The sequence below is a fragment of the Oncorhynchus mykiss genome, chromosome 3 (genome assembly GCF_057628025.1).
Source record: "Oncorhynchus mykiss isolate SJ-2025 chromosome 3, ASM5762802v1, whole genome shotgun sequence".
Classification (NCBI taxonomy): Eukaryota; Metazoa; Chordata; class Actinopteri; order Salmoniformes; family Salmonidae; genus Oncorhynchus; species Oncorhynchus mykiss.
The window spans coordinates 43,887,684-43,915,576 of NC_143024.1; the positions used below are offsets into that span (position 1 = coordinate 43,887,684).

At 44.5% G+C, this 27,893-nt stretch overlaps 1 protein-coding gene and 1 long non-coding RNA gene across 12 annotated transcripts in view; one reads left to right on the top strand and one right to left on the bottom strand.

Moving 5' to 3' along the window:
• Positions 1 to 4,779, top strand: part of LOC149984554 (uncharacterized) — a 153,479-nt gene extending 148,700 nt beyond the window's left edge. The window contains exons 3-4 of one of the 2 annotated variants that reach the window (XR_016494633.1): positions 2,496 to 2,573; positions 4,642 to 4,779. This is a non-coding gene — a long non-coding RNA (uncharacterized LOC149984554). Of the gene's footprint in view, positions 1 to 2,495; positions 2,618 to 4,641 lie in introns of those variants that run through there. The other variant, XR_016494632.1, reaches the window with a different exon arrangement.
• LOC110518458 (plectin) overlaps positions 1 to 27,893 on the bottom strand; it is a 184,698-nt gene that overhangs the window by 127,825 nt on the left and 28,980 nt on the right. For 2 of the 10 annotated variants that reach the window (XM_090229335.1, XM_090229322.1), the window contains exon 1: positions 10,804 to 11,240. The exons of 6 other annotated variants lie outside the window; for them this stretch is intronic. In XM_090229335.1, the coding sequence (XP_090085461.1) occupies positions 10,804 to 10,849 (46 nt within the window). In that variant the 5' untranslated portion in view covers positions 10,850 to 11,240. Of the gene's footprint in view, positions 1 to 10,803; positions 11,241 to 27,893 lie in introns of those variants that run through there. 2 more of the 10 variants (XM_090229334.1, XM_090229318.1) reach the window with 1 other exon arrangement.

Genomic DNA, 27,893 nt, shown 5'->3' on the forward strand with positions numbered 1-27,893 from the left:
TGTACAATCCAGGTGTGGAAAGCTCTTAGAGAGATTTACCAAGAAAGATTCAGCTATAGTCACTGCCAAAGGTGACTAACATATATTGACTCAGGGGTGTGAATACTTATGTAAATTAGACATTTATGTATTTAATTTTCAATACATTTGCATACAATAACAAAACAAACGTATTCACTTCGTCATTATGGGATATTGTGTGTGAGAAAGAAAATTGATTTGAATCCATTTTGAATTCAGGCTGTAACAACAAGATATAGAACAGATCAAGTGATAAGAATACTTTCTGATGGCACTGCACATGTATATACACAGACACATAGTAGACACAGCATAGTACTGTATTCACAGCAGCACACACACAGGCGCATCCCCACCACGTTTAGCAAGCTAGCTGCTCCACTAACTTCCACTAATTGTGATTGCTGATTCCACAATTACAGCAACGAGTGAGATCAATGACGTCAAGTTAATCTGTACTTTGCATTCCTGAGTATGAAGAATGTTGCAGGAGGAGTCCTACAGCATCTCAACACTGATGAAACTGAAGAAGACACAGGGAAATCAAGAAAGAAGACTTATTGAAGAGATATAGCAGACAATTGGAACAAACAAACAAACTGTGCGGTCAGCATGGACCACCAGTAAGGTCATGTGAACCCCAGTCCCCTGGCCAAAGGCCAATCAGAACATGCCTTGCTGGTAAGCTGTCTGTCCTCGCACCTTTGTGTCTTTCCTAATGAGTCAGGAGGTGTGTGGAGGAGACAGCTGACTCATCTGTAAAATAACACTGTCAAACATAGTCACACACACACACACACACACACACACACACACACACACACCCCTCTCTCACTCTATTGTCAGAGTGGCGCAGTGGTCTAAGGCATAGCATCTCAGTGCTAGAGGTGTCACTACAGACCCTGGATTGATTCCAGGCTGTATCACAACTGGCTGTGATTAGGGGTGGCAGGTAGCCTAGTTGTTAAGAGTGTTGGACCAGTAAACAAAAGTTTGCTAGATTGAATCCCTGAGCTGACAAGGAAAACATGTGTCGTTCTGCCCCAAAACAAGGCTGTTAACCCACTGTTCCTAGGCCGTCGTTGTAAATAAGAATTTGTTCTTAACTGACTTGCCTAGTTAATAAAGGTTAAATAAAAATGCAAAAATGAGCCAACATTCCTCAAATATCCTACTGTGGTGCATCTTGAAGTCTGACTGAAAAGTCAAACTTGTAGTGTAAGACCGATGTCTAACAGTGCCCTGTAATCATCATCATCAGACTGGTGGTAATTTGACCAGGGTCAGTCTGTTATTGACATGGCACTCTGTTCACGTGGTCTCTGATGAAGTTTGACACATTAAAGATCATAGGCTACACTCAACTCTACTGAAGTTGAATAACATCTGTGAGGGGGAAATAACCATCCCAAACTCCTTGCATATTGATACTTGTCTGTACATTTTGTTATGGCTTTACACACATGTTACACAAGTAACACCCATTCAAGGCCTATGCTCAGTAAAGTATATGACTTCAACTAACTCAAACATATTGTTTCAACCAATGTGTTTGATTGATTTTAAAAGTCTAGTCAAATGGCATTATGAGTAGTTTAGACTCATACAATAGCGAGAGGGGGTTAGGCACGCCAACATCTTTCAGCAAAACTAGGTCAAGTCTCAGCACTTGGATTCTGAAAGAGGCTGAGGTATTTGATGCCACCCTGCTTGCCATTCAGGGACTAGTCCAGCACAGTGAGAGGGCACAACCCAGCGCAAACACTCCCCACAATCACATGGAGCTAACAGTACTGTTACTGACTGTGGGCCTGTGTGGCTCAGTTGGTAATAGTGTGGCACTAGCAACACCAGGGTTGTTGGTTGAATTCCCACTGAGACCATAACATGTATAGCCTCACTGCACTGTATTTTGGACAAGTGTCTGCTAAATAGCATATATTATTATGAGGGCAGTTAGAGCTTCACGGCTAAGAAGAAACATAATTTCAAAATAGCTAATCAAAGAGCTTAACCTTTATCATTATAATGACCAATTAGGGGAATGTCGAATAATCTCTGACAAGGGGGTATGGGGAGGTAAGGGGGAGGCCCTCCAGCAGGGTCTCCCCAACTCGTCCTTGTATCACACCTGGCGGGGTTGGGTCAAAATGTCTTTGGCAGGTTAGTGCGAGGAGGTAAGGAAGGGGCCCTCTAGTAGGGCCTCTTCAGCCCCTCCTGGTAGGATGCCTGGTAAGGACTCATTGCGCCATCTCGAGCAGGCTAGTGTGGGGAGGTAGGGAGGGGGCCCTCTAGTAGGGCCTCCGTTCCCTTCTTTCATGAAATCTGGTTCATTGGAATATATCAAATCATAAACAATAACATCCAGACTAAACAGGCATGGGCACACGTACTGTACCTACATGATAGTGTATACACTAGGTAAGTACAAGCGAAATAACACACTTGTTGTTTATGTTTTCTGTTGTTACCAGGAGTTCAGCATTGCAGTTCTTGGTCTGACTGACCTCGGCGCCAAGGAAATGAGAGTGCAGGAACTTCAGGAAGTCAGGGTATGTGGAGTACCTCCCTGCATGCCACTCACGCAAGGCCCAGGGATTCCCCCTCACATAGGGTTGCAAAGCTACCAGTAATTTACCAAAAATCCAGCAGTGTCATTAGGTCTGGGCTTCAGGGGCCTCAGTCTTGGATGTTTTTGGTCCAGACCCAAACCTTAAAACAAAATGTTTTATTGATAAAAAATAAACTGACAAAAAAATAAACAATACAATATACTGCGCAAGGCAGTAGCAGGCACTGCAAGAAACCCCTTGTGTGACGCCATGGCCCCTTGAGTTGCCGTAATGCCCCCTAAATAAAATCTGGCCGTTGTGCCCTCGAGCTGAATATAATAATTATAATTCCCTTCTCCTGGCTGCCAATCACCATGCTCCAAAGCACCTCTCACTCACGTGGCTCTCTCAGATATCTCAATTGTTATTAGTCAATGCCCGTCAAGTAGGGGTGAAACGGTTCACAAAATTCACGGTTCGGTACGATACGGTACAGTGGTGTCACGGTTCGGTACGATACGGTACAGTGGTGTCACGGTTCGGTACGATACGGTACAGTGGTGTCACGGTTCGGTACGATACGGTACAGTGGTGTCGCGGTTCGGTACGATACGGTACAGTGGTGTCACGGTTCGGTACGATACGGTACAGTGGTGTCGCGGTTCGGTACGATACGGTACAGTGGTGTCACGGTTCGGTACGATACGGTACAGTGGTGTCACGGTTCGGTACGATACGGTACAGTGGTGTCGCGGTTCGGTACGATACGGTACAGTGGTGTCGCGGTTCGGTACGATACGGTACAGTGGTGTCGCGGTTCTGTACGATACGGTACAGTGGTGTCACGGTTCGGTACGATACGGTACAGTGGTGTCGCGGTTCGGTACGATACGGTACAGTGGTGTCGCGGTTCGGTACGATACGGTACAGTGGTGTCGCGGTTCGGTACGGTTTCGGTACATCGACAAAATAAACGCCTGAGAAATATGTCATTTGTATTTAGATTTTCCATTTATTATAATAGTAAACATTGGTAGCTTGAGTTCCCAGGAGCATATGGAAACAAAGGGACATCAAAAACAGCAGTGCCTGCCTTATAACATGAAATAAAATAGTCATTTAAAACAGAACTTCAACAAGAGTGCATAGTCCAGCAGCATATATCAAAATTAAGTCACATAGCAGTGTCTTAAACAAAGATAATATGTACCTGAGAAAATGTATTTTCTATTTCCCATGTATAACAATAAATAACATTGGTTGGCTTGGTTTTTAGCAGCATAGGGAAACATACAAAAAACAGCAGTGCCTTATATCATAAAACAATACAATTGTAATTTAAAAAACAACAAAAGTGTATAGTCCAGCAACATATTGAAAAATTGAGTCACATAGCAGTGCCCTAAACAAAATAGGACCACTTGAGACTGGTTAATTATAATAATAATAATTTTTTAAATCAGATTTTCAAGTTTTTCTTTAAGATTTGTCTATCCACATTATCTGCAGTGAGCACAGATAATGCTTGCTGTAACAATGTCAGCCGCTGTGGAGGAAACCCTCTCGCTAGGGACAGAGGTCTCAGACACAGCCAGGTAGCGCCTTGCTAACATGGCAACATGAGGGTATACTAACCCTTTAGTCTTCCACAATGTAAGTGGATCAGCATCCGGAGGAATACAGTCCACTTCCCTGTATGAGGTCACCTCCTCCTCTATGACCTTGACCTTTGACTTGGTTCCCTGCTCCTGGGTCGTGAACAACTCCCCAAAAATGCTCAGCCATGGCAGACTTATTTTCTGGAGGAGAACCCCTGTCGTCTGCCGTCTCTGGAGAGGGGTTGGCTCCTGCGGTATCTGTGGCTTGACCCTAAAGAATTAAATTAGATGAAAATTACTATCTTTGAAGTGGCTTTAAAAATGTGATTTGTTGTTTGAAATATATAATCAGACACTATTATGACAATTACAATTATTACTTTATAATTAATTGTTAAATCACTCATTAAAAAAATAAATACATTACCTGTTGTATATTGGTCACTATCTCCTCTGTGAGTTCATTGTAGACTCTCAGACAAGCAGCAGCATCCAGGTGCAGCAGGGACTTGAACCGGGGATCCATATCTAGGCTCCAGGTCAACTCTGATAGCAGTCTTCACATCCCTTACTGCGGGTTCATCTTCATCAGATGCCACCATGGATTTCAGGATCATTGTCTTTCATAGGCAGGACCATGGAAACTGATGGAAAGTCTTGTGACTGTTTTGAGAGGTTTGCACACTTTGATAACTTCCTCTGCTAGTCTTATGTCATTTTCAGACAAAGTCACAATATCTTTGACATTCTTCCTCACAGCTTGATCAGACAGTGTAGAAAACACTGCAACTTTCTGCTCAAGGTATCTCTCAACCATGTCATGGCTTGAACTCCATCTAGTAAGGACATCTTGGATTAGTTTGTGGTTTGGCAGCTCCAGCATCTCCTGTTCTGTCTTGAAAACATGTGCAGCAGTTGTGCTTTTATGAAAGAAGGATACCACCTTCCTGATCTTTGCTTGGAGGCGAGAGATTGGAATCACTGACATTGCTTTTTGAGATGCTAGATTATTAACGTGAGCAAAGCATCCTATCTGTGGCACCAATCCAGCTAGTGCAACTGCATTTACAATATTTCTAGCGTTGTCAGTGGTCACAGGAATCGGAAGGAATAGTTACATTCTTTGGAATAGTTACATTCTTTGTTTTTACTATTTTCTACATTGTAGAATAATAGTGAAGACATCAAAACTATGAAATTACATGGAATCATGTAATATAGATTGTGTGTGTGTATGTATGATCACGTTTGCGTATCACTGTGTGTATATATATATATCTCTATATCTATATCGAAAGGTTGCCCTGATCGAATGGCTGAGCTGACAATGACGGTAATTAAGAATTTGTTCTTAACGGACTTGCCTAGCTAAATACATTTTAAATATATATTTTACACAGGGGGGCCAAAGATAATTAAACACCCGTGATAATCTGAAGTACCCAAAAGAGGTAATTAAATATGTGATAATTGCATAAAAGTTACAAAAATGCTGGTAATTTACTGGTAAAAATCCCCCCCCCCCCCCCTATGCAGCCTTACCCATACACTAATTACAGCTTGTGAGAGGTTCAGTGTGCCAAGGCTACTTGGAAGCAATGCAGATATGCCATTTTGCTCAATTTAGGGTAAAGGCAAGAGTTTATACATGTTTTATTTATGATTCCTAATACTCCCATTAGATCCAAAAAGGACTGTTTGCCTCAGGCACAGAGGAAATCTCAGTTCATTTATGGTACGACATAAATAAAACCGCTTGTTAGGCAGAAATCGGAGGGATTCCAGGATATTTCCTGGAGTCAAACCTGATTTACTGTAGTTCTCTCTCTCTAATAGACCTAATCTTTGAGAGGCATATTAACCTTGTTTTTTTTAAAACCTTTTAACAGTATTCTTCTCCATTACTTCTTCTTGACACACACAGTAGATGGGAGGTAAAGTACACACACATGCAGTTGGAACATTTCCTGTGTAATCAGAGGTGTTTCCTTTAGACAGCAACACCCTTTATTCAGTGTGTGCGCGTGCGTTCATTCATTTCGGTTGTGTTTGGGTCTCACCAGCTCTATGCTCCGCTGCGTTGCAGTGGCTTAATGGCCGGAGTTTTGGTCTCACCAGCTCTCTGCTCTGCTGCGTTGCAGTGGCTTAATGGCCTGAGTTTGGGTCTCACCAGCTCTCTGCTCCGCTGTGTTGCAGTGGCTTAATGGCCTGAGTTTAGGTCTCACCAGCTCTATGCTCTGCTGCGTTGCAGTGGCTTAATGGCCTGAGTTTGGGTCTCACCAGCTCTATGCTCCGCTGCGTTGCAGTGGCTTAATGGCCTGTGTTTGGGTCTCACCAGCTCTATGCTCCGCTGCGTTGCAGTGGCTTAATGGCCTGTGTTTGGGTCTCACCAGCTCTATGCTCCGCTGCGTTGCAGTGGCTTAATGGCCTGTGTTTGGGTCTCACCAGCTCTCTGCTCCGCTGCGTTGCAGTGGCTTAATGGCCTGTGTTTGGGTCTCACCAGCTCTATGCTCCGCTGCGTTGCAGTGGCTTAATGGCCTGTGTTTGGGTCTCACCAGCTCTATGCTCCGCTGCGTTGCAGTGGCTTAATGGCCTGTGTTTGGGTCTCACCAGCTCTATGCTCTGCTGCGTTGCAGTGGCTTAATGGCCTGAGTTTGGGTCTCACCAGCTCTCTGCTCCGCTGCGTTGCAGTGGCTTAATGGCCTGTGTTTGGGTCTCACCAGCTCTATGCTCCGCTGCGTTGCAGTGGCTTAATGGCCTGAGTTTGGGTCTCACCAGCTCTATGCTCCGCTGCGTTGCAGTGGCTTAATGGCCTGTGTTTGGGTCTCACCAGCTCTATAATCCGCTGCGTTGCAGTGGCTTAATGGCCTGTGTTTGGGTCTCACCAGCTCTATGCTCTGCTGCGTTGCAGTGGCTTAATGGCCTGTGTTTGGGTCTCACCAGCTCTATGCTCCGCTGCGTTGCAGTGGCTTAATGGCCTGTGTTTGGGTCTAACCAGCTCTATGCTCCGCTGCGTTGCAGTGGCTTAATGGCCTGAGTTTGGGTCTCACCAGCTCTATGCTCCGCTGCGTTGCAGTGGCTTAATGGCCTGAGTTTGGGTCTCACCAGCTCTATGCTCCGCTGCGTTGCAGTGGCTTAATGGCCTGAGTTTGGGTCTCACCAGCTCTATGCTCTGCTGCGTTGCAGTGGCTTAATGGCCTGTGTTTGGGTCTCACCAGCTCTATGCTCCGCTGCGTTGCAGTGGCTTAATGGCCTGTGTTTGGGTCTCACCAGCTCTATGCTCCGCTGCGTTGCAGTGGCTTAATGGCCTGTGTTTGGGTCTCACCAGCTCTATGCTCCGCTGCGTTGCAGTGGCTTAATGGCCTGTGTTTGGGTCTCACCAGCTCTATGCTCCGCTGCGTTGCAGTGGCTTAATGGCCTGTGTTTGGGTCTCACAGCTCTATGCTCTGCTGCGTTGCAGTGGCTTAATGGCCTGTGTTTGGGTCTCACCAGCTCTATGCTCCGCTGCGTTGCAGTGGCTTAATGGCCTGTGTTTGGGTCTCACCAGCTCTATGCTCCGCTGCGTTGCAGTGGCTTAATGGCCTGTGTTTGGGTCTCACCAGCTCTATGCTCCGCTGCGTTGCAGTGGCTTAATGGCCTGTGTTTGGGTCTCACCAGCTCTATGCTCTGCTGCGTTGCAGTGGCTTAATGGCCTGTGTTTGGGTCTCACCAGCTCTATGCTCCGCTGCGTTGCAGTGGCTTAATGGCCTGTGTTTGGGTCTCACCAGCTCTATGCTCTGCTGCGTTGCAGTGGCTTAATGGCCTGAGTTTGGGTCTCACCAGCTCTATGCTCTGCTGCATTGCAGTGGCTTAATGGCCTGAGTTTGGGTCTCACCAGCTCTCTGCTCCGCTGCGTTGCAGTGGCTTAATGGCCTGTGTTTGGGTCTCACCAGCTCTCTGCTCCGCTGCGTTGCAGTGGCTTAATGGCCTGAGTTTGGGTCTCACCAGCTCTCTGCTCCGCTGCGTTGCAGTGGCTTAATGGCCTGTGTTTGGGTCTCACCAGCTCTATGCTCTGCTGCGTTGCAGTGGCTTAATGGCCTGTGTTTGGGTCTCACCAGCTCTATGCTCCGCTGCGTTGCAGTGGCTTAATGGCCTGAGTTTGGACAGTTTAAATCTAAACCTATCCCATACCGCTGAAGGCTTTTGTTTTTCTTCAGAAATTCACAGCCTATCAAATAGTGGAGTGGCTCATCCAGCACATGAGCTGATCATCCTTCCTCAAGCAAATGCTTTACCTTGCAGTCCGCTGCTCACTTGGTATTGACCCAGAAATGTGGGGAGTTTTTTTTTAGACAGTCCAAAGCATCAATACTCTATTTTAGGTTCCAAGATACCCTGGCATTTTTAACACTCAAACACACACTGGCATCATCCCTCATGGGGAGTCTATATATTCTACAAGATACTATGACAGCATCAGATTAAGACCAGAGGGAGAATCTGTATATTCTCTCCCTCTTCCTCAGGCCAACCATAAAGCTCCTATTCATCATACGGTACAGTGCAGAGCTATATATTTAGATGGCTCTGGTACAGTGGTGTGGTTCACCGTGCAGCAGGGCTACAGTGGGTTTATATGGTTGTAGATCTCCACCAGGAACTCCAGCTAAGACTGAAATCGATCGGAGGTCTGGAGAGCTGATATACGAGAGGCTGCTGGGTTGGTGATCAAGGGGGAGATGAGATGAATCCCCCGTCTAGGAGCCACTTCCTGGCAACGCACCCTCTTCCAGCACTCACTGATGCACATGTTATATACAATGTAACATACACAAACACACCCACCAATGTATTCGTGCAGGCACACACACACGCAGTAAACGCACACAAACACACAAGTAAGGATATAGGCTTAAGACTGATCAAGATCGCGTATCACTAACTCGCCCTGGATCTCTATCCCAGTGCTGAACGAGAACTAGCCACTCCTACCTGCTTCTTCGCCATGACTGCGAATTCCTCCATCTGACCGATGGGCATTGATGACAAGGTGTCATCTAAAATGTATCAGTAGGCCTTGTCCAAATGTAGCACCGTGGCGAGACACAATGTGTTCTATTAGCGCGTCAGTGTTAACAGGCTTGCCTAGGGACGGGGCGTCAGAGAGAGTGAGTGACATGTCTGGAATTATACAGAGCGATTGATCCGGGACTTCCGACGAACACAGTGGCTGAGAGGAGTGCTTACGCCAGACTCTTTGCTCTCACACTCCCTGGTGATATGTCATCTCAGCTCTGCTGGCCGGGTAGCAGGGTCAAGGAGTGCCCGTCATGACATCATTAAGTCACACCACTGTCTGGTGCTCAACAGGATTATTACTGAATGACTTGGACGTGGACAACACCATCCTCATCGTCATCCTCATCAAAACAATCGTAATTTAGGCTATGGTCATGCTAAATTCTCCCGCAGTTTTCCCTGTTCAAAATATTAAAAATAAATGGTGGTAGATAGATGTTGGTCTACATGGTCGACAGCCTTAGCATTGTTTTGCTGATGAAGTCACATGTCCGTCATTACATCATGACAGCAGAAACTGTAGTGGCATGATTTAGAAGCCAAAACTTGACTGGCTACTCCAAGCATGTTTAGAAAAGACAATACAAATCTCTAAAATGCTTCATTCATAGGTTTTGAGTAGCTGTGGTAGTACTAACTGCTGGAAACGTGCAGGTCAGATTTGCCTGATGGGTGTGCATAGGAAATATGAAGTTGAGATGTTAGTGCTACCATGGCACACGTCAGCACACTACTCCATACTCTACACAACTCCTCTAGGACTGCAGCTGTCTGTCAGGTGACAGGTCAGTCGAAGCAAAGACATTGTAGCTTTCCTATACAAACAATGCAGACTTAAGAGACACAGACAGACACTCTTGCCTTGAATCTTTTCTCTCTCGCACACGCACACACACACGCACGCACAAACACACACTCTCTTTCTCTCTCTGAAACACACATGCAAGGGCTCAGTGTAAATGTCTGAGCTGGGAGATATTCTTCCCCCACTGCTCTGAAAACAATGGCATTGCCGGACACCCCTTCCTCACAGACAGCCTAAAAAACAAAATCAATGTTGCTTTGGGGCAATTCCACAGTAACAGAGTGATGGGCAATTGTGACAATTGTGACAACTGTGACAACTGTGACAACTGAGACAGATTTTTCACTTATAAAATGTATGTCAAACAAAAGACAAATGATTGTAAAGTTAAACAAACCATACAACTCCATGCACAAGGACTATTTTTAACAATTTCCACAGAAAATGTTAAGAACAGTGCAGATGCAAAGTTTGGTAACAGATTGCCGGTTTGTGCTGTTTGTGTCGTCATTCTGTTACCAAACTTTGTATCTGGAATGTACCTGAAATTTTCTGTGGAAATTGTTAAAAGTAGTCCTTGTGCATGGAGTTGTATGGTATGGTATGGTCTTGTCTTGTCTGTCTGTCTGTCCCGTCCCGTCCCGTCCCTGGTTAAGTACAATGAAGAACACACAGAGAGTTCCTCTGTAAACTCCCCCGTTACAAGTATACTGTAACTCTGCAGTGACAGTACAAAGTAAAGTTTGCCCGCAGTCCAGACAGAAAGTACCTTTGAGAGAAATGATCTCCTGCTGAATGGACCTGTAGCCTTCCATTCTGACTCTCTGGCCTGCTGTTGATGGTTGATGACAGTTCTCTGTGATGTTGATGACAGTGATGATGTTGATGCCAGTTCTCGGTTCAGCTCCTACTGTGTACCTCTTGCCTCAAGTTGACTTTGCAAGTGTCTGTGAGTCCTGGCTACTCCTCTGCAGGCTAAAGAACTGCCCAATTTCTGTCTCCCTCTTTTTGCCCTCTTTCTTTCGGTCTCTGTAGTGCTGCTTGCCGGGAGAGGCTGCTGTGTTTGAGTCCCCTCTCAAATACACATGCACACACACACACACACCTTGTGTGTACAGGAATATCCTTCTGTGGGAAGCCCCTCCCTTCTTCCCTCCTCCTCCGCCTAAAGCCAGCTTTTCACTGAGGACTGTGCCTCTGCAAATCACTGCACTGCACAGTCCTCTCATTCACCATGACTCAGCCAATGGTTGCAGGGCACTGGCATCCGCTTCATTATAGCGCAACCAATCACAGTGTAACTCTGTCATTCAGACTCATTACTGTAACAAGTAGAGTTTGAATGATGGTGAGTTGGCGGCAGAGAGAGAGCTAGAGAGGGGGGGATAGAGTAATAGACATACAGAGCAATCCCAGAAATCCCAAGTCATGTGGAAATGGAAGATAAAACTAAGGAAGGAAGATCCCTTATCGACACACAGAAATGTATAGGCTAGATGCCATCTCGCACACCCGTATAAGAGCTATCCCCGGTCAGGCTTGGGGGGAATAGTGGGAGGACACGAAAACAGTAACCCACTCTAAATTTGGGCTGTGACAATGGAGAAGACAGCCTTCTCTATCAGTGTTAATCTCTGCTATATCACAACAGGGTGAATAGGTACAATCGGGACCAATCACATTAATAAAATCCCATTTCCCCTGCAGCAGCACAGGTGTACTGTGTCACACCTGGTGTTGTATAATATTTCAACTCATCAGGCACTGCTTGACAGATCTGCATTACAAAAACATGATCACTGCAGAACTATTGACCCAGTAAAAGTAATTTAATTAAGACCTCCATCAGCATGACTTTACTTTAGCATCTACTCTAATTCATACAGTAACTGTCCACAGTAGCAACTAACCAATGCTCAAATATCACTGTTTAGCTGCTGATCTGACATTGAAATGCCACTGGAAAAACTGCCAGGTCTTTGTCAAATGTTCCAGTTACGGTCCATGTTCAATTTCAACATAACCCAACCCCATCCCATCTTTAGAGTCCCCTGGGTTCCTTCAATATTACACAGAGCCCCCAGGCTACACTGAAGACAGAGAGGCACAAAATCTGAGCATATTTCACAGCAACCTCTGCTCCACTCTCATGGACAGAGACAACTCTCCCTTAAACCACACAATAACTAATGATAGTAATGAGATCCTCATGTAAATGATTGAATATGGGCAATTCCATGGAAAAACAATGATGCTGAGACTCACTTTAAAACGTATGCCAAACAAAAACAAGCTAGTTTCATAACAGAATGACAGTAAAATCCCCCTCAGTTTTTTATGTTATGAAGTTTTCCAAAATCTTTGTTAAATATCTACTCTGAATGAAGATTCAAAGATGTTTGCGAAAATAATGGGGTGTCAAATATGATGACACCTTGAGTTTGAAAAAAAAATATTTTGCTTATTGAACTACAGTAAGAGAAGTGGATTAACACCTGACTGTTTGGGTATTATTCAACACATTGACTATTATTCTTCCCCAAACCCAAACAAGACCAAATTTGGTTGGTACGGACCAGACCAAATCTGAACCAATCATAGACGTACGTCTATGTTACACAAGTTTAGACATTACAGTAGAGCACAATAGAGTACAGTACAGCACAGCAGAGTTCAGTACAGTAAATTATACTGTACTCTACTGTAGTGTGCTCTACTGTACTAAACTCTAGAGTACTGTACTGACCTATACTCTACTCAACTATTCAGTAAGAGCCGGAAGAGGTGACATTAACTTGAGAGGAGAAGGAGTGCGAGAGCGAGACAGAGAGAAGAGACAGAGACAGAGAAAAGAGTGATGGAGAAAAGAGAGAGAGAGAGCGAGCGGTTGTCCAGATTGTTTTCACAATTATGAGCTGAACATAACAGTATGCCAGTGGAAGGACAGTAACATGTGAACCAACTGTGTGTGACTACTATATTTTCCTATTTTAGCCAATTTAATTGCAGTCATTCTGTTAAAGATTTTACGGATTTTGTAACATAATAACACATTTTACACCAGCCAAACCAGGATGAAGCTGGGCCATTTGTGTGACGCCCTATGGGACTCCCAATCACGGCCGGCTGTGATACAGCCTGGATTCAAACCAGGGTGTCTGTAGTGACGCCTCTAGCACTGAGATACAGTGCCTTAGACCGCTGCGCCACTCGGGAGCCCATCATAAACAAAATTGCTATCAGTAAAAGCACTAATTGGTAGGTCTACCTTTATTTGTTACTTCTGTGAACTTTCATTTTCCGTCCTCATGATAATATATATATTTTTAAATACTGTATCTTAAAGATAGAGTAGGTGAGGTTTTTCTAACATAGTTTCACGACACTAGGCAATAAAACAGAAGGCAGGTCATTCAGGCAAAATTAAATAGAAGTGTTGATATTAGTTCGCAAGGGACTTAACTTCAATATTATTGAAGTTTTGATGTATTTAGAATACCTTTTAAGACTTTTTCTATATATGTTTTCTAAGACCCCTTTTCCATCTGTTTGACCAGAAATCAAAGCCTTTGCTTTATTCCTAATTTGAGGGTGAAAAATGTATGTAGGTCTTCATTTATAAAAAATGTAAAAAATGAAAAAGCTCTTGGCTTTCATTTGACACCATTTGAAATTTGAAGTCTTTTGTCTATTTGAGCTGTGTTGGTAATACTGTCGAACGTGGAGCTAGTAGTGGAGCTGCATAGCTAAGTGTTGCTCTGCACTCTCTGGAGGATCAAGTTTTGAAATCATTGGAATTAGATTATGATAGCTAAAGAAATGGAAAAAACACCTGTCTCCAGATTACATCTTCAAACTAAGGGCAACTGTGGCATGGTATCCATGACATGGAAACGAGTCCATCATGCATGATGATGTAAACGGGTAAGATAGTGTAGCGTTAGCTAGCTAAATTTTCAGATATTACATTTTTTTTGGTGTAATATCTTGACAAAAAGTGGTTTAATTTCAAGCTAAAGTATACTGTTAGCTAGCTAACAGCTGGCTGACTCCCTAGCTGACGTTATTATTGGCATCCCACAGCTGTTTGCTTCGCTAGTTAGCGCCTAATGTTAGCTAGCTAACAATGAACCTGAATGGTTAGCTCCCAGCTTATGCATGCAGGGTAGTAACGACATGATTTGGCACTATCTTCCTTGTTGTTTAACTAGCTAACATTAGCACGCTGCCTCGTTAGCTAACATACATGTGTGATCTTACACTTTGTTTACCTAGTTAGGCTCACTGTTTACCTAGCTAGCTACATGTCTTAAGATAAAGTGTACATCACACATTGGATATGGCCGGTGTCAGTAAACGTCTGCAAAGAAGCATTATGAAATTGTTGCCAGCAGAGCTGGTTAGGCTGTTTTCATGTTATCCATAGGTAAACAAATCATCGGTCAGAGCATCAAGTGTGCGCTCTGAACACTCCGAGGGCGAAACAAGATGGGTGTGGCTAAAGCTTAAGAGGGTGTGAACAATGCTGAATGAGTGTAGACAAAGATACCACTAGATACCAAAACAATCAAAGGCCATTTTCTCAAAATTGCATTTTCCGAGTTTATCAACTTTCAAAGCAGAATAACTTTCCCATTGTTCCTCAACAATGAAGTATGATATACCATGTTGTAGCTCTGAGTCTCTACTTTTATCCTACTTTTAATGTAGGATATACTTTAATACTTTTATACTTTAATGTATCCTCTACTTTTAATGTAAAAAAAACACAATTTCAAATGCAGCTACACAAGACCGAATCCAGGTGGTGAGCCACATATAAAGTCCCACAGTTGACAGTGCATGTCAGAGCAAAAACCATGAGGTCGAAGGAATTATCTGTAGAGCTCCGAGACAGGATTGTGTCGAGGCACATATCTGGGGATGGGTATCAAAAAATGTCAGCAACATTAAAGGTCCCCAAGAACACAGTGGCCTCCATCATTCTTAAATGGAAGAAGTTTGGAACCGTCAAAACGCTTCCTTGAGCAAGGTGGCCAAGAACCCAATGCTCACTCTGACAGAGCTCCAGAGTTCCTCTGTGGAGATGGGAGAACCTTCCAGAAGGACAACCATCTCGGCAGCACTCCACCAATCAGGTATTTATGGTAGAGTGGCCAGGCAGAAGCCACTCCTCAGTAAAAGGCACATTAATTTTCTAAAAAGGTACCTAAAGACTTTCAGACCATAAAAAACAAGATTCTCTGGTCTGATGAAACCAAGATTGAAATCTTTGGCCAGAATGCCAAACATCACATCTGGAGGAAACCTGGCACCATCCCTACAGTGAAGCATGGTGGTGGCAGCATCATGCTGTGGGGATGTTTTTCACCGGCAGGGACTGCGAGACTAGTCAGGAGAGGGAAAGATGAACGGCGCAAAGTACAGAGAGATCCTTGATGAAAACCTGCTCCAGAGTGCTCAGGACATCAAACTGGGGTGAAGGTTCACCTTCCAACAGGACAACAACCCTAAGCACACAGCCAAGACAACACAGGAGTGGCTTCAGGACAAGTGTCTGAATGTCCTTAAGTGGCCCAGCCAGAGCCCGGACTTGAACCCGATCGAACATCTCTGGAGAGACCTGAAAATAGTTGTGCAGCGATGCTCCCCATTCAACCTGACAGAGCTTGAGAGGATCTGCAGAGAAGAATGGGAGAAACTCCCCAAATACAGGTGTGCCACGGTTGTAGCGTCATACCCAAGAAGACTCCAGGCTGTAATCACTGCCAAAAGTGCTTCAACAAAGTACTGAGTAAAGGGTCGGAAAGGTTATGGAAATGTGATGTCAGTTTCTTATTTTTAATAACTTTTCCAAAATTTCAAAAAAACTGTTTTTGCTTTGTCATTATTGGGTATTGTGTGTAGATTGATGAGGGGGGAAACAATTGAACCCATTTTAGAATAAGGCTGTAATGTAACAAAGTGGATTAATCAAGGGGTCTGAGTACTTTCCGAATGCACTGTACATAGAAATGACCCTATAATTCTGAAGCATCGGTCTGATTCAGAGTACACAACCCTGAAGCGGTCTTCCTGTAATGAATGGTGCTATTATTTGAGTCACAATCAGTATTGCTTTCTCTCTCTCTCATATAATAAAAGAAGGGGGGAGGAAACGAGTGACATACTGTTGGCCGCAAAGGAACTGGCAGTCTAGCCATTCTGTAATATCAAGGAAAAATACATACAAAACAGTGTGTGTGTGTGTGTGTGTGTGTGTGTGTGTGTGTGTGCGTGCGTGCGTGCGTCCATGGCTGGGGTCCCTGACTATTTCCTTATGGATGTGTTCCCTGTATTCCACAGCACCAGAGAGACTAAACAGCCAACAAAAGACACTGAGATGGCACAACTGTGTATGGGGTGACTGTTGTTTGGATTGGCTCACACCAGCATCCCTTTGGACCTGTGCCTCCCTCTCTTCCTGTACCTCCCGCTTTGTCAGTGTGACAGGTTGAATGAATACTAACCAGCATGTAACCAACAGAAGGCAATAGGCAAGAACTGTAATGAATTAGATGTGACAATAGCAACAACACTCCCCAATAACTTCCAGATGGGTGAGCTGACTAACAGAGAAGTGGATCCAGATTAAAACTGGACTACTTTGAACTGGACTGCTCACATGTCACTCATAGGTGCAACAGGATGAAACAGGATAGAAGGTGTGGAGAGATGAATATATCTGGCCAATGTAATTTTGTCGTATCGCATTGCATGTGATTAAATGCTGCATGCATTTTTCCACACCGGACACACAGGAGTGCCTCATTGTTCATCATGAGAATCTCTACAGCATGTGTTAATGAGTTTGAGAAGAGAATAGCAGAGCTATACTATATTCCCTCTACCCAACTTAGATCGGATGATCTGAGTCCCTAGTCCTTATCCAATAGATACTAGAGGTCGACCGATTAATCAGAATGGCCGATTAATTAGGGCCGATTTCAAGATTTCATAACAATCGGAAAATCGGTAATTTTGGACGCCGATTTTGCCGATTTAAAATATATATTTTTTTACACCTTTATTTCATCTTTATTTAACTAGGCAAGTCAGTTAAGAACACATTCTTATTTTCAATGACGGCCTAGAAACGGTAGGTTAACTGCCTTGTTCAGGGGCAGAACGGCTCATTTTTACCTTGTCAGCTTATGGATTCTATCTTGCAACCTTACGGTTAACTAATCCAACGCTCTAACCACCTGCCTCACGAGGAGCCCGCCTGTTATGCGAATGCAGTAAGAAGCCAAGGTAAGTTGCTAGCTAGCATTAAACTTAATCAATCATAATCACTAGTTATAACTACACATGGTTGATGATATTACTAGTTTATCTAGCGTGTCCTGCGATGCATATAATCGATGCAGTGCGCATTCGCGAAAAAGGACTGTCGTTGCTCCAACGTGTACCTAACCATAAACACCAATGCCTTTCTTAAAATCAATACACAGAAGTATATATTTTTAAACCTGCATATTTAGCTAAAAGAAATCCAGGTTAGCAGGCAATATTAACCAGGTGAAATTGTGTCATTGCACGCAGAGTCAGGGTATTTGCAACAGTTTGGGCCGCCTGGCTCATTGCGAACTAATTTGCCAGAATTTTACGTAATTATGACATATTATTGAAGGTTGTGCAATGTAACAGGAATATTTAGACTGATGGATGACACCCGTTAGATAAAATACGGAACAGTTCCGTATTTCACTGAAAGAATAAACGTCTTGTTTTCGAGATGATAGTTTCCAGATTCGACCATATTAATGACCTAAGGCTTGTATTTCTGTGTGTTATTGTGTTATAATTAAGTCTATGATTTGATAGAGCAGTCTGACTGAGCGATGGTAGGCAGCAGCAGGCTCATAAGCATTCATTCAAACAGCACTTTCGTGCGTTTTGCCAGCAGCTCTGCTGTTTATGACTTCAAGCCTATCAACTCCCGAGATTAGGCTGGTGTAACGATGTGATGTGAAATGGCTAGCTAGTTAGCGGGGTGCGCGCTAATAGCGTTTCAAACGTCACTCGCTCTGAGACTTGGAGTAGTTGTTCCCCTTGCTCCTCATGGGTAACGCTGCTTCGAGGGTGGCTGTTGTCATTGTGTTCCTGGTTCGAGCCCAGGTAGGAGTGAGGAGAGGTACGGAAGCTATACTGTTAAAGGTATATGAAATACAAATGGTATTGAGAGAAATAGTCCTATAATTCCTATAATAACTACAACCTAAAACTTCTTACCTGGGAATATTGAAGACTCATGTTAAAAAGGAACCACCAGCTTTCATTTGTTCTCATGTACTGAGCAATGAACTTAAACGTTAGCTTTCTTACATGGCACATATTGCACTTTTACTTTCTTCTCCAACACTTTGTTTTTGCATTATTTAAACCAAATTGAACATGTTTCAGTATTTATTTGAGGCTAAATTGATTTTATTGATGTATTATATTAAGTTAAAATAAGTGTTCATTCAGTATTGTTGTAATTGTCATTATTACAAATACATTTTAAAAATCGGCCGATTAATCGGTATCGGCTTTTTCTGTCCTCCAATAATCGGTATCGGTATTGAAAAATCATAATCGGTCGACCTCTAATAGGTACTATAGATAAACCACTGATACTAGGAGGTTTAAAGGATAAGGATCATGTCAAAACAGCATTCCACTCAGAGAGATTTGTGCGCGTTTGAATAAGCCTATCACCCCGTTGAATGTATTTGTTGTCACACAGTAAACATGGTCTCCCAGATTAAATATGTCCAGATGTGAATCCCTATGAGACACTATGTTTTGTCCAACTGAAGAGACCAGATAGAGCCCATAAGTCTATTTATTAGCATGCTTGATTAGTGTGTTTACTGTTTGTCATTAGCTTATTTGGTTGTCTGCTTGAATAGGCATTGAGCAATTTCAAAACATGGCTGCGGGCGGTAGGAATGGAAACCGAATTCATCAGATGCTTATTGCAACTGCAGCCTGCTGTATGAGTCAGCAAATGTTTGGCCAGAGGGAGGGAGGGAGGTTTAATGGTAGTTCTCAGATGTAGTTCACCAGCATCACTGCATGTTTGAGTGAGCCTTAGTGACTGACTGACTGAGATTTAGGTACAGCAGACCTGGGTTCACATAGCATTTGGCATCTTTCAAATACTTCAGCTGTGATTGATTGAGCTTGATATTCCCAAAAGTGCAAACCCCGCCCATCTTGGACTCCAGCAAGGCTCGAGCACACATTCAAAGTATTTGAAAGATGTCAAATGCCATTTCAAGACAAGTCTGAGCCACAGTACTCAACGGGTGTACTCAAGATAACAAACAGTTGTGACTACTAAGGTTTTCTTTTGTTGTCCCAGTAATAGTAATCTTGGTCACATATGGTCAAGGATACAGAGATGGAACTTTGTGTCATTAGCAGTAGCAGGCATTTGTTGGTGACAAAGAGCCTCCGTGGAATGAAGTTATGAGGCAGAGGCCTTTAGTCGTAAACAGTAGGGCCTGTGTTGGAGCTATGTGCTTGTCTGCAGTTTATATGCAGAGTGCAGACGTATGGGGGAACATGTCAATCCCCACAGCCGTTTATTAGTGGTCCGGGTTACAAAGTGTTAAGGCCTGCTAAAGGAATCCTCTTTTCTCCTCTCGCCAAAACCATGACGAATCCCACGGCCCGTTTCGCTCTCCCAGTGATGTCTCTATGGCTCCGTGCACCTCTCTAAGCACTGGTTTTCACACGTAGCTTCAGTCGAGATATTATTCCCGTGGAGGGTTAAGGGGAGGACTCTGTACGTTTGCTGAGAGGAACAGTATTGTAGATTGTGCTAGCGTGTGGATGCGGATCGAACGTGGGATGTAGGATAGAACGCTTTCCAGTGCTCCCTTTCTTTCAATCTGCCACAGAAAGGCGGTGTGGGACAGTGTAGCACCTAGTATCGGAGTGGACACTCCCTCACAGTCCTGTCCATTTCAGAGCTGTCTCCATTTCAGAGCCTTATATCCTTTCACCCCTGACTGTGTGGGCCATGAATGTGTTTGCAGCCCCTGTCCAGTTTACGCCGGTAGCCCCGCTGTGAATGTCCAGACAAAACATTCCATCTCCCTGAGGTCACACAGCCACACAAATCTCCAGTCCAATGTGACAGCTTAGAGCGCAGGGCAGCGGCCAGGCCGGACAGATTTCCTGCAGCACTGAGTGAAAAGCTTTGCACAGAGCCCATATCTGGTGATAAAACTGTTAGTCAATGGACAGGCCAAGGCCAACACACAACAGGTCCCAGTCTATTGATCACACACTACAAAGAGGACACATACACTCACACACTTAGCAAATACCCCTGTGAAACATCACTCACTGTCTACTTCATTAAAGTCACAGGTGATGCTGGTAACTGAGGATCCCTTGCAGGTGCAGTTGAATAATCTCGAGGTTAAATACCACGCATAGAGTGTTAGACACACACGGCTGCATTAAATGCACAAGCACACACACACACAAACGTGCACACACACACACGCACGGACGTGTACACACATACACCCAGACACACGGGAGATATAATCCCCTGTAAGAGTGTGCTGAGAGGGCAGAGTGCTTTGGCACACATTCTGCCCGACACACCTCCACCATTGTATCCTGCTACTAAAGGCGGTCCACCACAGGATCATACTGCCTTATCTTCCACCTCACCGGACATTCACTTCTCGAGATAAGAAGAAGATCATGTCAACACACTGCAAGAGAACCCAGAGTTTCAACCTCATGCCCTCTGGAGGATATGGCTGAATACACTTTCGAAAAGCCAAATCCCCCACGCAATAACTGGAGCTTATCAACTTCCATAACTTTCATTCGATATTCAAAAGTCTCTAATAAGATCTGAACATGTATTTCAAACAACTGCTACTTAAGTCATTATTTATACCATGACATTTTATTGACATTACAATCTTGATTCTGTCTATACGCTGACCAATACATGATGTGTGTGGCGAGAGAACGAGTGGGTACTGTCACTGTGGATCTGCTTCTCTACGTCTGCTTGCCTACAGTATGTTGACTGGCATACAGCATGCAGCTGCTCTAACTCTGCCCGGGGAGATGGTTTCCGACCCAAAAGGCTGGGCGGCTGGCGGGGTAGTGTGCGTTGGCCTGGTGCAGGAATGCTGGGAATGGGGCTGGAGGGTAACGAAGCACAGAAAGTGATGACTGCAGCCAGGTTTCCTCTATGTTCTGTCCCAGACCAGGGACCAGACCAGACCAGGCCCCAGGGTTTAAGGCACACACCCATGCTCAAAGCGAACGGACAGGGAACTCAAGGTCAGAGGGCTGGAGCTGGACCATGAGCCCCGCTGGACACTGGAGAGATGCTGTCATCTCAGTAGCTAAAGGCAGACCTAATTCTGTGTGTTTGAGATGATCAAAACACGCGTGTCCTTCTGTAAAAATCCATGTTCAAATTCAAACTTAAAAAAATAAATAAAAATGGAGTACTCATTGCAATATTTGATCGTTAATAACCGCAGTACTTATTTGCTTGGCTGTAGTATTCCAGAGGTACCTTTATCTGAAGCCTGACACAATCTCCTCTTTCAAACAAGTGAACAGTGGGTCCAAAAGTTATACGTTGTTATGTGGACTATGTTCCACTAGGGGCTGTGCTTACACTGTACAACCAGACTATCCCTAACTCTCAGGGATCTCAGTGGAGAAAGGGTGAAAAGACAACTATTTGTTTTCTAGGAAACAGTTTGTTAAATTACAGGAAACAAGACAGCAGTTACTGTCAAGACGGCAAGCAAATAGCAAACTGCTATTTTGGTTTGTTGAAGAAAACGAGTCACAAACAGATGGAATCACAATCACATATGTGCTTGGGCATGGGGGGGGAATGGAGTAGCTTTACCATATTTCTTACATAAATGTATACGAAACAGCATATTCATTATTGATGCTACCCTCAGTAACATGCATTTTTAATGGGTTGCATACATGTCCTACGTCGGTAGAGAACTGCTGAGTCCGCATGTTATAGTTTCACAGGGAGTATAGCAGGTTGCCATGGGAGCTGTAAACTGGATGCTCACATATGGCTCAAAATGTTGCCCTTGCCAAGGGGCTGTCTCCTTGGGGGGGGGGGGGAGTGAGTGAGTGAGTGCGTCTCTTCTGGCTTGCCTAGATATCGTTGCAGCAAATCAGCAGAAACAGACAGCCATTTCAGGGCTGAACATGAGTCCCACAGTGACAGGGCTGTACTGTCACCTTACACATGTCTAATAATCGAAACAAACTGCTGAGTGGAAGCCAACCACACAGCTGATCAATACGGTAGCACTGAGAGACTAATAGCCTCACTCTCCCTCCTGTGTCTCTCTTTCTCCCTCTCTGTGTTTTCCTCCCTTTCGTACTCTCCCATCTCTCTCCCTCTCTGTCTGTATATGCCTGGAATATGTAAGGATGCGGGGAGTTTTTGATTGAAGGCGCCGGCTCGGCTACTTTGTGTTCCCCCGGGTGCCTGGCCAGACTCATCCAAGATGTCTGTCTCTGCCTGGACCTGGGTACTGTTGCACTGATTCTGTTACAGGAGCCTCAGCATCTCCAGAATAAACATACGTCTTTCTCCTCTCTTTTTAACTGCTGCCTCACAAGGGCCACATCCAGCAGGCCCTGGGGGAATCTATCGTCTGCAACCACACCAGGTACAATACATAAAAATGACCACAGCTTGACGAGCTCGGTAAAACCAGACCTAACGCTGTGCTCAGTTAGTGAGAGCAGCATTCACTCTGGTTTAACTAGGTGAACAACTTACAGCCCCTCAAGGAGTCCTTTCCTTTATGAGACATCTAAAACTGTCATAGCTAGAGTTTCCCACGTCATCCCATTCACATACGATACAATGTATTAGGATTATGCGTTATTCAAATCCAAATGATTGGTGACATACACATCCTAGCTCCAACAGCGCAGTAGTATCTAACAATTCACAACAATACACACATCTCTAAAAGTACAAAAATGGAATGGAGAAATATATAAATACTAGGATGAACAATGTCCGAGTGGCATTGACTAAAATACAGTAGAATAGAATACAGTATATATACACATGAGACGAGTAAAGATTACTGCACAACAGTACTATCAGAAGCAAAAACAAGTACTTCAAAACAAACACATTCACACACACAAGACATTAACCCTAGCGGTGACACAACAAGCAGTTGTCATGGCATATCCATGTACACAAACCTTTGAGCTACAGATTCCTAACATGACAATAGAACTGCAGAGTGACGATGCCAGCCAGAGGACATGACATTTACACTATACACCATTTACACTATGCACATTTACACAAAACATTAAGAACACCTTCCTAATATTTTGTTGTACCCCCCCCCCCCCCCCCCCCCCCCCCCGCCTCCCCCACCCCCCACCCCTTTTGCCTTCAGAACAGCCTCATTTAGTCGTCATGGACTCTACAAGGTGTCGAAAGCGTTCCACAGGGATTCTGACCCATGTTGACTCCAATAGCTTCCCACGGTTGTGTCAATTTGGCTGAATGTCATTTGGGTGGTGGACCATTCTAGATGCACACGGGAAACTATTGAGTGTGAGAAACCCAGCAGCGTTGCAGTTCTTGACACACCGCCACCCGGCACCTGCAACCATAACCTTTTCAAAAACATATTAAATATTTTGTCTTGCCCACATGTACACATGTACACAATCCATGTCTCAACTGTCTCGAGGCTTAAAAATACGGGTTTAACCCGTCTCCTCCCCTTCATCTACACTGATTTTAAGTGGATTCAACCAGTGACATCAACAAGGGATCCTTCACCTGGATTCATCTGGTCAGTCCATGTCGTGGAAAGAGCGTGTGATGTTCTAAACGTTTTGTGCACTCAGTGTATTATATATACTGTTGATGGGCGGTACTGTATGTCCTCTTTTATCATACATAAAACACGGTAAAGCGCTCCTACAGTGAAATGCTGATGCAGTGAACAGTGAAGCAGACTGAAACGGAAAAGATATTGAGCAACTCCTGGAAAGACAATGTCAAAGCAAACTTCCATTGTCCAGCCAAGGGTTGCTGAATATCTTTTCATATTAGATTTTTTTCACGCTGCTTTTGTGAGCACTGATAAGCGAGCTCAGATAGGACCTTGCTTTGCTACTGTTGAGAAATGCTGAACGACCTTGACCCCCGTTTGCTCTGACTGATTAAAAATGTCCACAGGAGGGGCTACAACAGGAAAACCCAGAATTAGCTGCGCTCTTAGCGCTTTGATAAAAATAAAAACTGTTTTCCAGTGTGGCCATTCTTCCCCACAGGAGAAGGGGTACACCCGTCTGGGCTGGAGAGGTCAGAGACCAACGTTACATTTTATTTAACCTTTATTTCTGCAGGGAGTCATATTGAGACCCAGGTCTCATTTTCAAATGAGAATACCCTTCAAAAAAATTGTGGTGAAATACAAAACACAATCAATAGCAGTCAAAAAGAGTTACCACAAGAGTTTCCCCACATTCAGGTATCTGAGACCTTGTTCACACATCTGATAGATAAGTTGGTATTCCTTATACAAGAAGTTTGGGTAATGGCAACTTCTGTCACTCAGTGTTTTGCTTGGTATTGTTGAGGCTGGGGAATAACATCTTGCTAGGTATTTGTCTCTGCCTCCAGGCATCACTTCTCCAAAGTCTTTAGCGTGTCAATGTGCGGCAAACCAAGCAGCCTGCTACCAGGGTAGAATGTGGCAAGTGATACCTCAAGGACAGTCTGTATTACCCCAGGGTTTTCTACGAGTATGGGTGTGTGTGTGTTTGTGTGCACTCACGTGCATGCATGTGTGCACGCATTCTTGTGTCGGCATGTGTGTGTGTGTGTGCGGCAGCTGTGCAGGATGACCTGCTGTGACATTACCGGCCCTCGTGGTGACTCTGTCATGCCGGCTCGAGTTGCGCAACGTGCCTGGAAGCAGCAATGTGCTAGAGAATGACATGGCAGACCACTGACACACACACACACACACACACAGACCGATCTAAATCTCTTCTGCACAGAAGCACCCTCATTTCTCACTGATTGCTCACAGTAATAAACATATGACCTTTTAGGGACTTTGTTAGAGTAGTTACCCGCTAGAAGAATGCTCAACTGTTTCAAGTCCATTTCCATCCATACCCTCTCTGGAGCGGAAAACATGTTTCCGTCAGCCCATTGCTCCTCTCTCAGTAAGAAGGACCATCTTTCATTTGAATATAAATACAAGTGTTATCAAACAGAGCTTGTTCTCTCGTACAGTCCTCCTTCACAGAGCATACAGACAGACACGTCCGTTTAAAAGACTCCACATTAAAGAAGAGGTCCAATTAGGGCCATGGAAAACAACACACACTGTGGCCATTCACACTAAATCCATTCCATCCCGATACCTTTATCTTCTATGCATTCTGTGCTGTGTGTGTATGTGTGTGTGTGTGTGTGTGTGTGTATGTGTGTGCGCGCACGCATCAGCAGGAGCAATTAGATTACTCCTATATGTTTTCATTGCTTACTGAAGCCTTGGGGCAGCCGTCCCAGACACATAGAGCAGTCAATAAAGCCTAACCCTGGTAGCCCTAGACAGAGGAACAGAGGAACAGGGAGAGATGGAGGAAGAAAGAGAGGCATAGTGTCAAACACAGTCCAGGTGCAAACAGTGTTTTTCCACATAATTCCCGACAACAGTTGAAAGTCATGTGTCTCCATGAAAAGCTTAAAGGAACTGCTGCACACAAATGATGCGGGGACTCCTGCTTGTACGAAGCATATAATCGACCCGAGGTTGAAACTAAAGCAGGGGTGAAGGAGATCTGAAAAGTTTTCTGGTACGCTGAGCTCTCACTCCATCAAACGCTGACACCTGTCACTCAGCTAAACTGTCAATCATGCCGCTTTCAAACAAAGATGGCTGAGAAACATCAAATAAAGATGTCACGTCGTGTAGTTTGAGGAGAAGAGATGAGGTGGACAAAAACCATGACTGTAAGCGAATGGGACGGCTCAGCATTTCACCGACTTTATCAGCAGACTGCAGATCGGTCTGTTCAGCATGTTCAGAGGCTCAGATGGTGTGTGTGTGTGTGTGTGTGTGTGTGTGTGTGTGTGTGTGTGTGTGTGTGTGTGTGTGTGTGTGTGTGTGTGTGTGTGTGTGTGTGTGTGTGTGTGTGTGTGTGTGTGTGTGTGTGTGTGTGTGTGTGCGCGCACTCCCTCACGTGTAATGTTTGACAACATTTAAAAAAACTGAATTTCAACAGAAACATTACGTGCGAGGAAGTTCACACACAGACAGAGACACAGACAGAGACACAGACAGAGACACAGAAAGAGACACAGACAGAGACACAGACAAACACAGACAGAGATACAGACAGACAGACAGAGACACAGACAGAGACACAGACAGAGACACAGAGATCAGATTTTACTGTGGAATTAAAGCTATTTGATGAATAAGCCCGTATGTGATTCTGGACTTGCTGTAATCCAAGCAAACAGAACAGTAGCTTCTGCACGGCTATGCCTCTCTGACAGGAAACGGACAGTAAATAATTGGGAAGGCTCCCAGTGGACTCTGCAAAGTCCATATAAGGCCGGAGGAATCTCTGTAAAGCATCTATTATCATCCCTCCTGGCCGGTCATAGCTGGAAGGGTCTAGCCATGACCGGCCAAGACGTATTCCAGCTTTTGTCAAATTAAAGTCCAAAGGTGAATTTTTTGTGGCATTTTAGCTAACCTTAACCCTTTTCCTAACCTTAACCTACTTTTCCTAACCTGATACGTTAATTATCCTAAGGTGCTGCATAAGTTCTCCTAACCTGCTACGAAAAGTCAAATCTGACGTTCATTTGACAAAAGCTGGATCCCGGCTAGCCATGACCCTCCTGGCCTTGAAGTGACCTCCCACCTGAGCTGTGTGTCAGTGCTGATCTATCCCGGGCTGCTGCCACCGGCCCTAAGGATGCTGACATGACAGGAATACAGAAACACATAGAGGCCGGGAAAAGACCCGGAATAACCCGCCGTCTTTCCCTCAGCATGGTTCAGACGCCTCTCAGAGTTAAGTCCGACGGAACAAAGGACTCTCTCTCTCTCCCACTCACACTTTCCCCGTCTCTCTCCCCCGCTCTCTCTCTCCCCCCTCTCTTTCTCTAACACACACTCCCTCGCTCGCTCTCTTTTTTTCACTCTCACACACTCTGAGCCCGCTGCATTTCTGCTGCAACGACTTCACAGACATACTGTACAGAACATTTCCATTACTGAGATTTTCCTTTTCAATTTTTGCTCCGGAAAACTGCCAGCTTAAGCTCTTTGAAAGGGACCATTTTGGTAGCCACTCAATTAAGGAAAACGTCCTCATAATGTCACACATTTTACACAGCAGACAGCACACACACTTAGATTTTCTACCTAGGTACAATAGTTCATGACTTCCTTTAGCATTCACGTCATTTGCGGTGCCTGGTTGACCTCTGCGTCAGTTCAGTGTGTGTGTGTGTGTGTGTGTGTGTGTGTGTGTGTGTGTGTGTGTGTTTCACAGAGCTACAGCCATAGGGGCCACTGTAGGGCAATGCTTCAGAGGGTGAGGGGCGATTTTCGAGTAGACACAAGCACTGAGGGTACTACTGTAAAATCACAGGTATGTTGTCAGCAATGCAATTTAAGACAGCACAGTAGGCCACAACACCTGATGACAATGCACCTGTGTTGGAGTCAATGAGGAGAGGGACAATGCTTACCTGTGAGATAGAACACAAGACAGACAGAGACA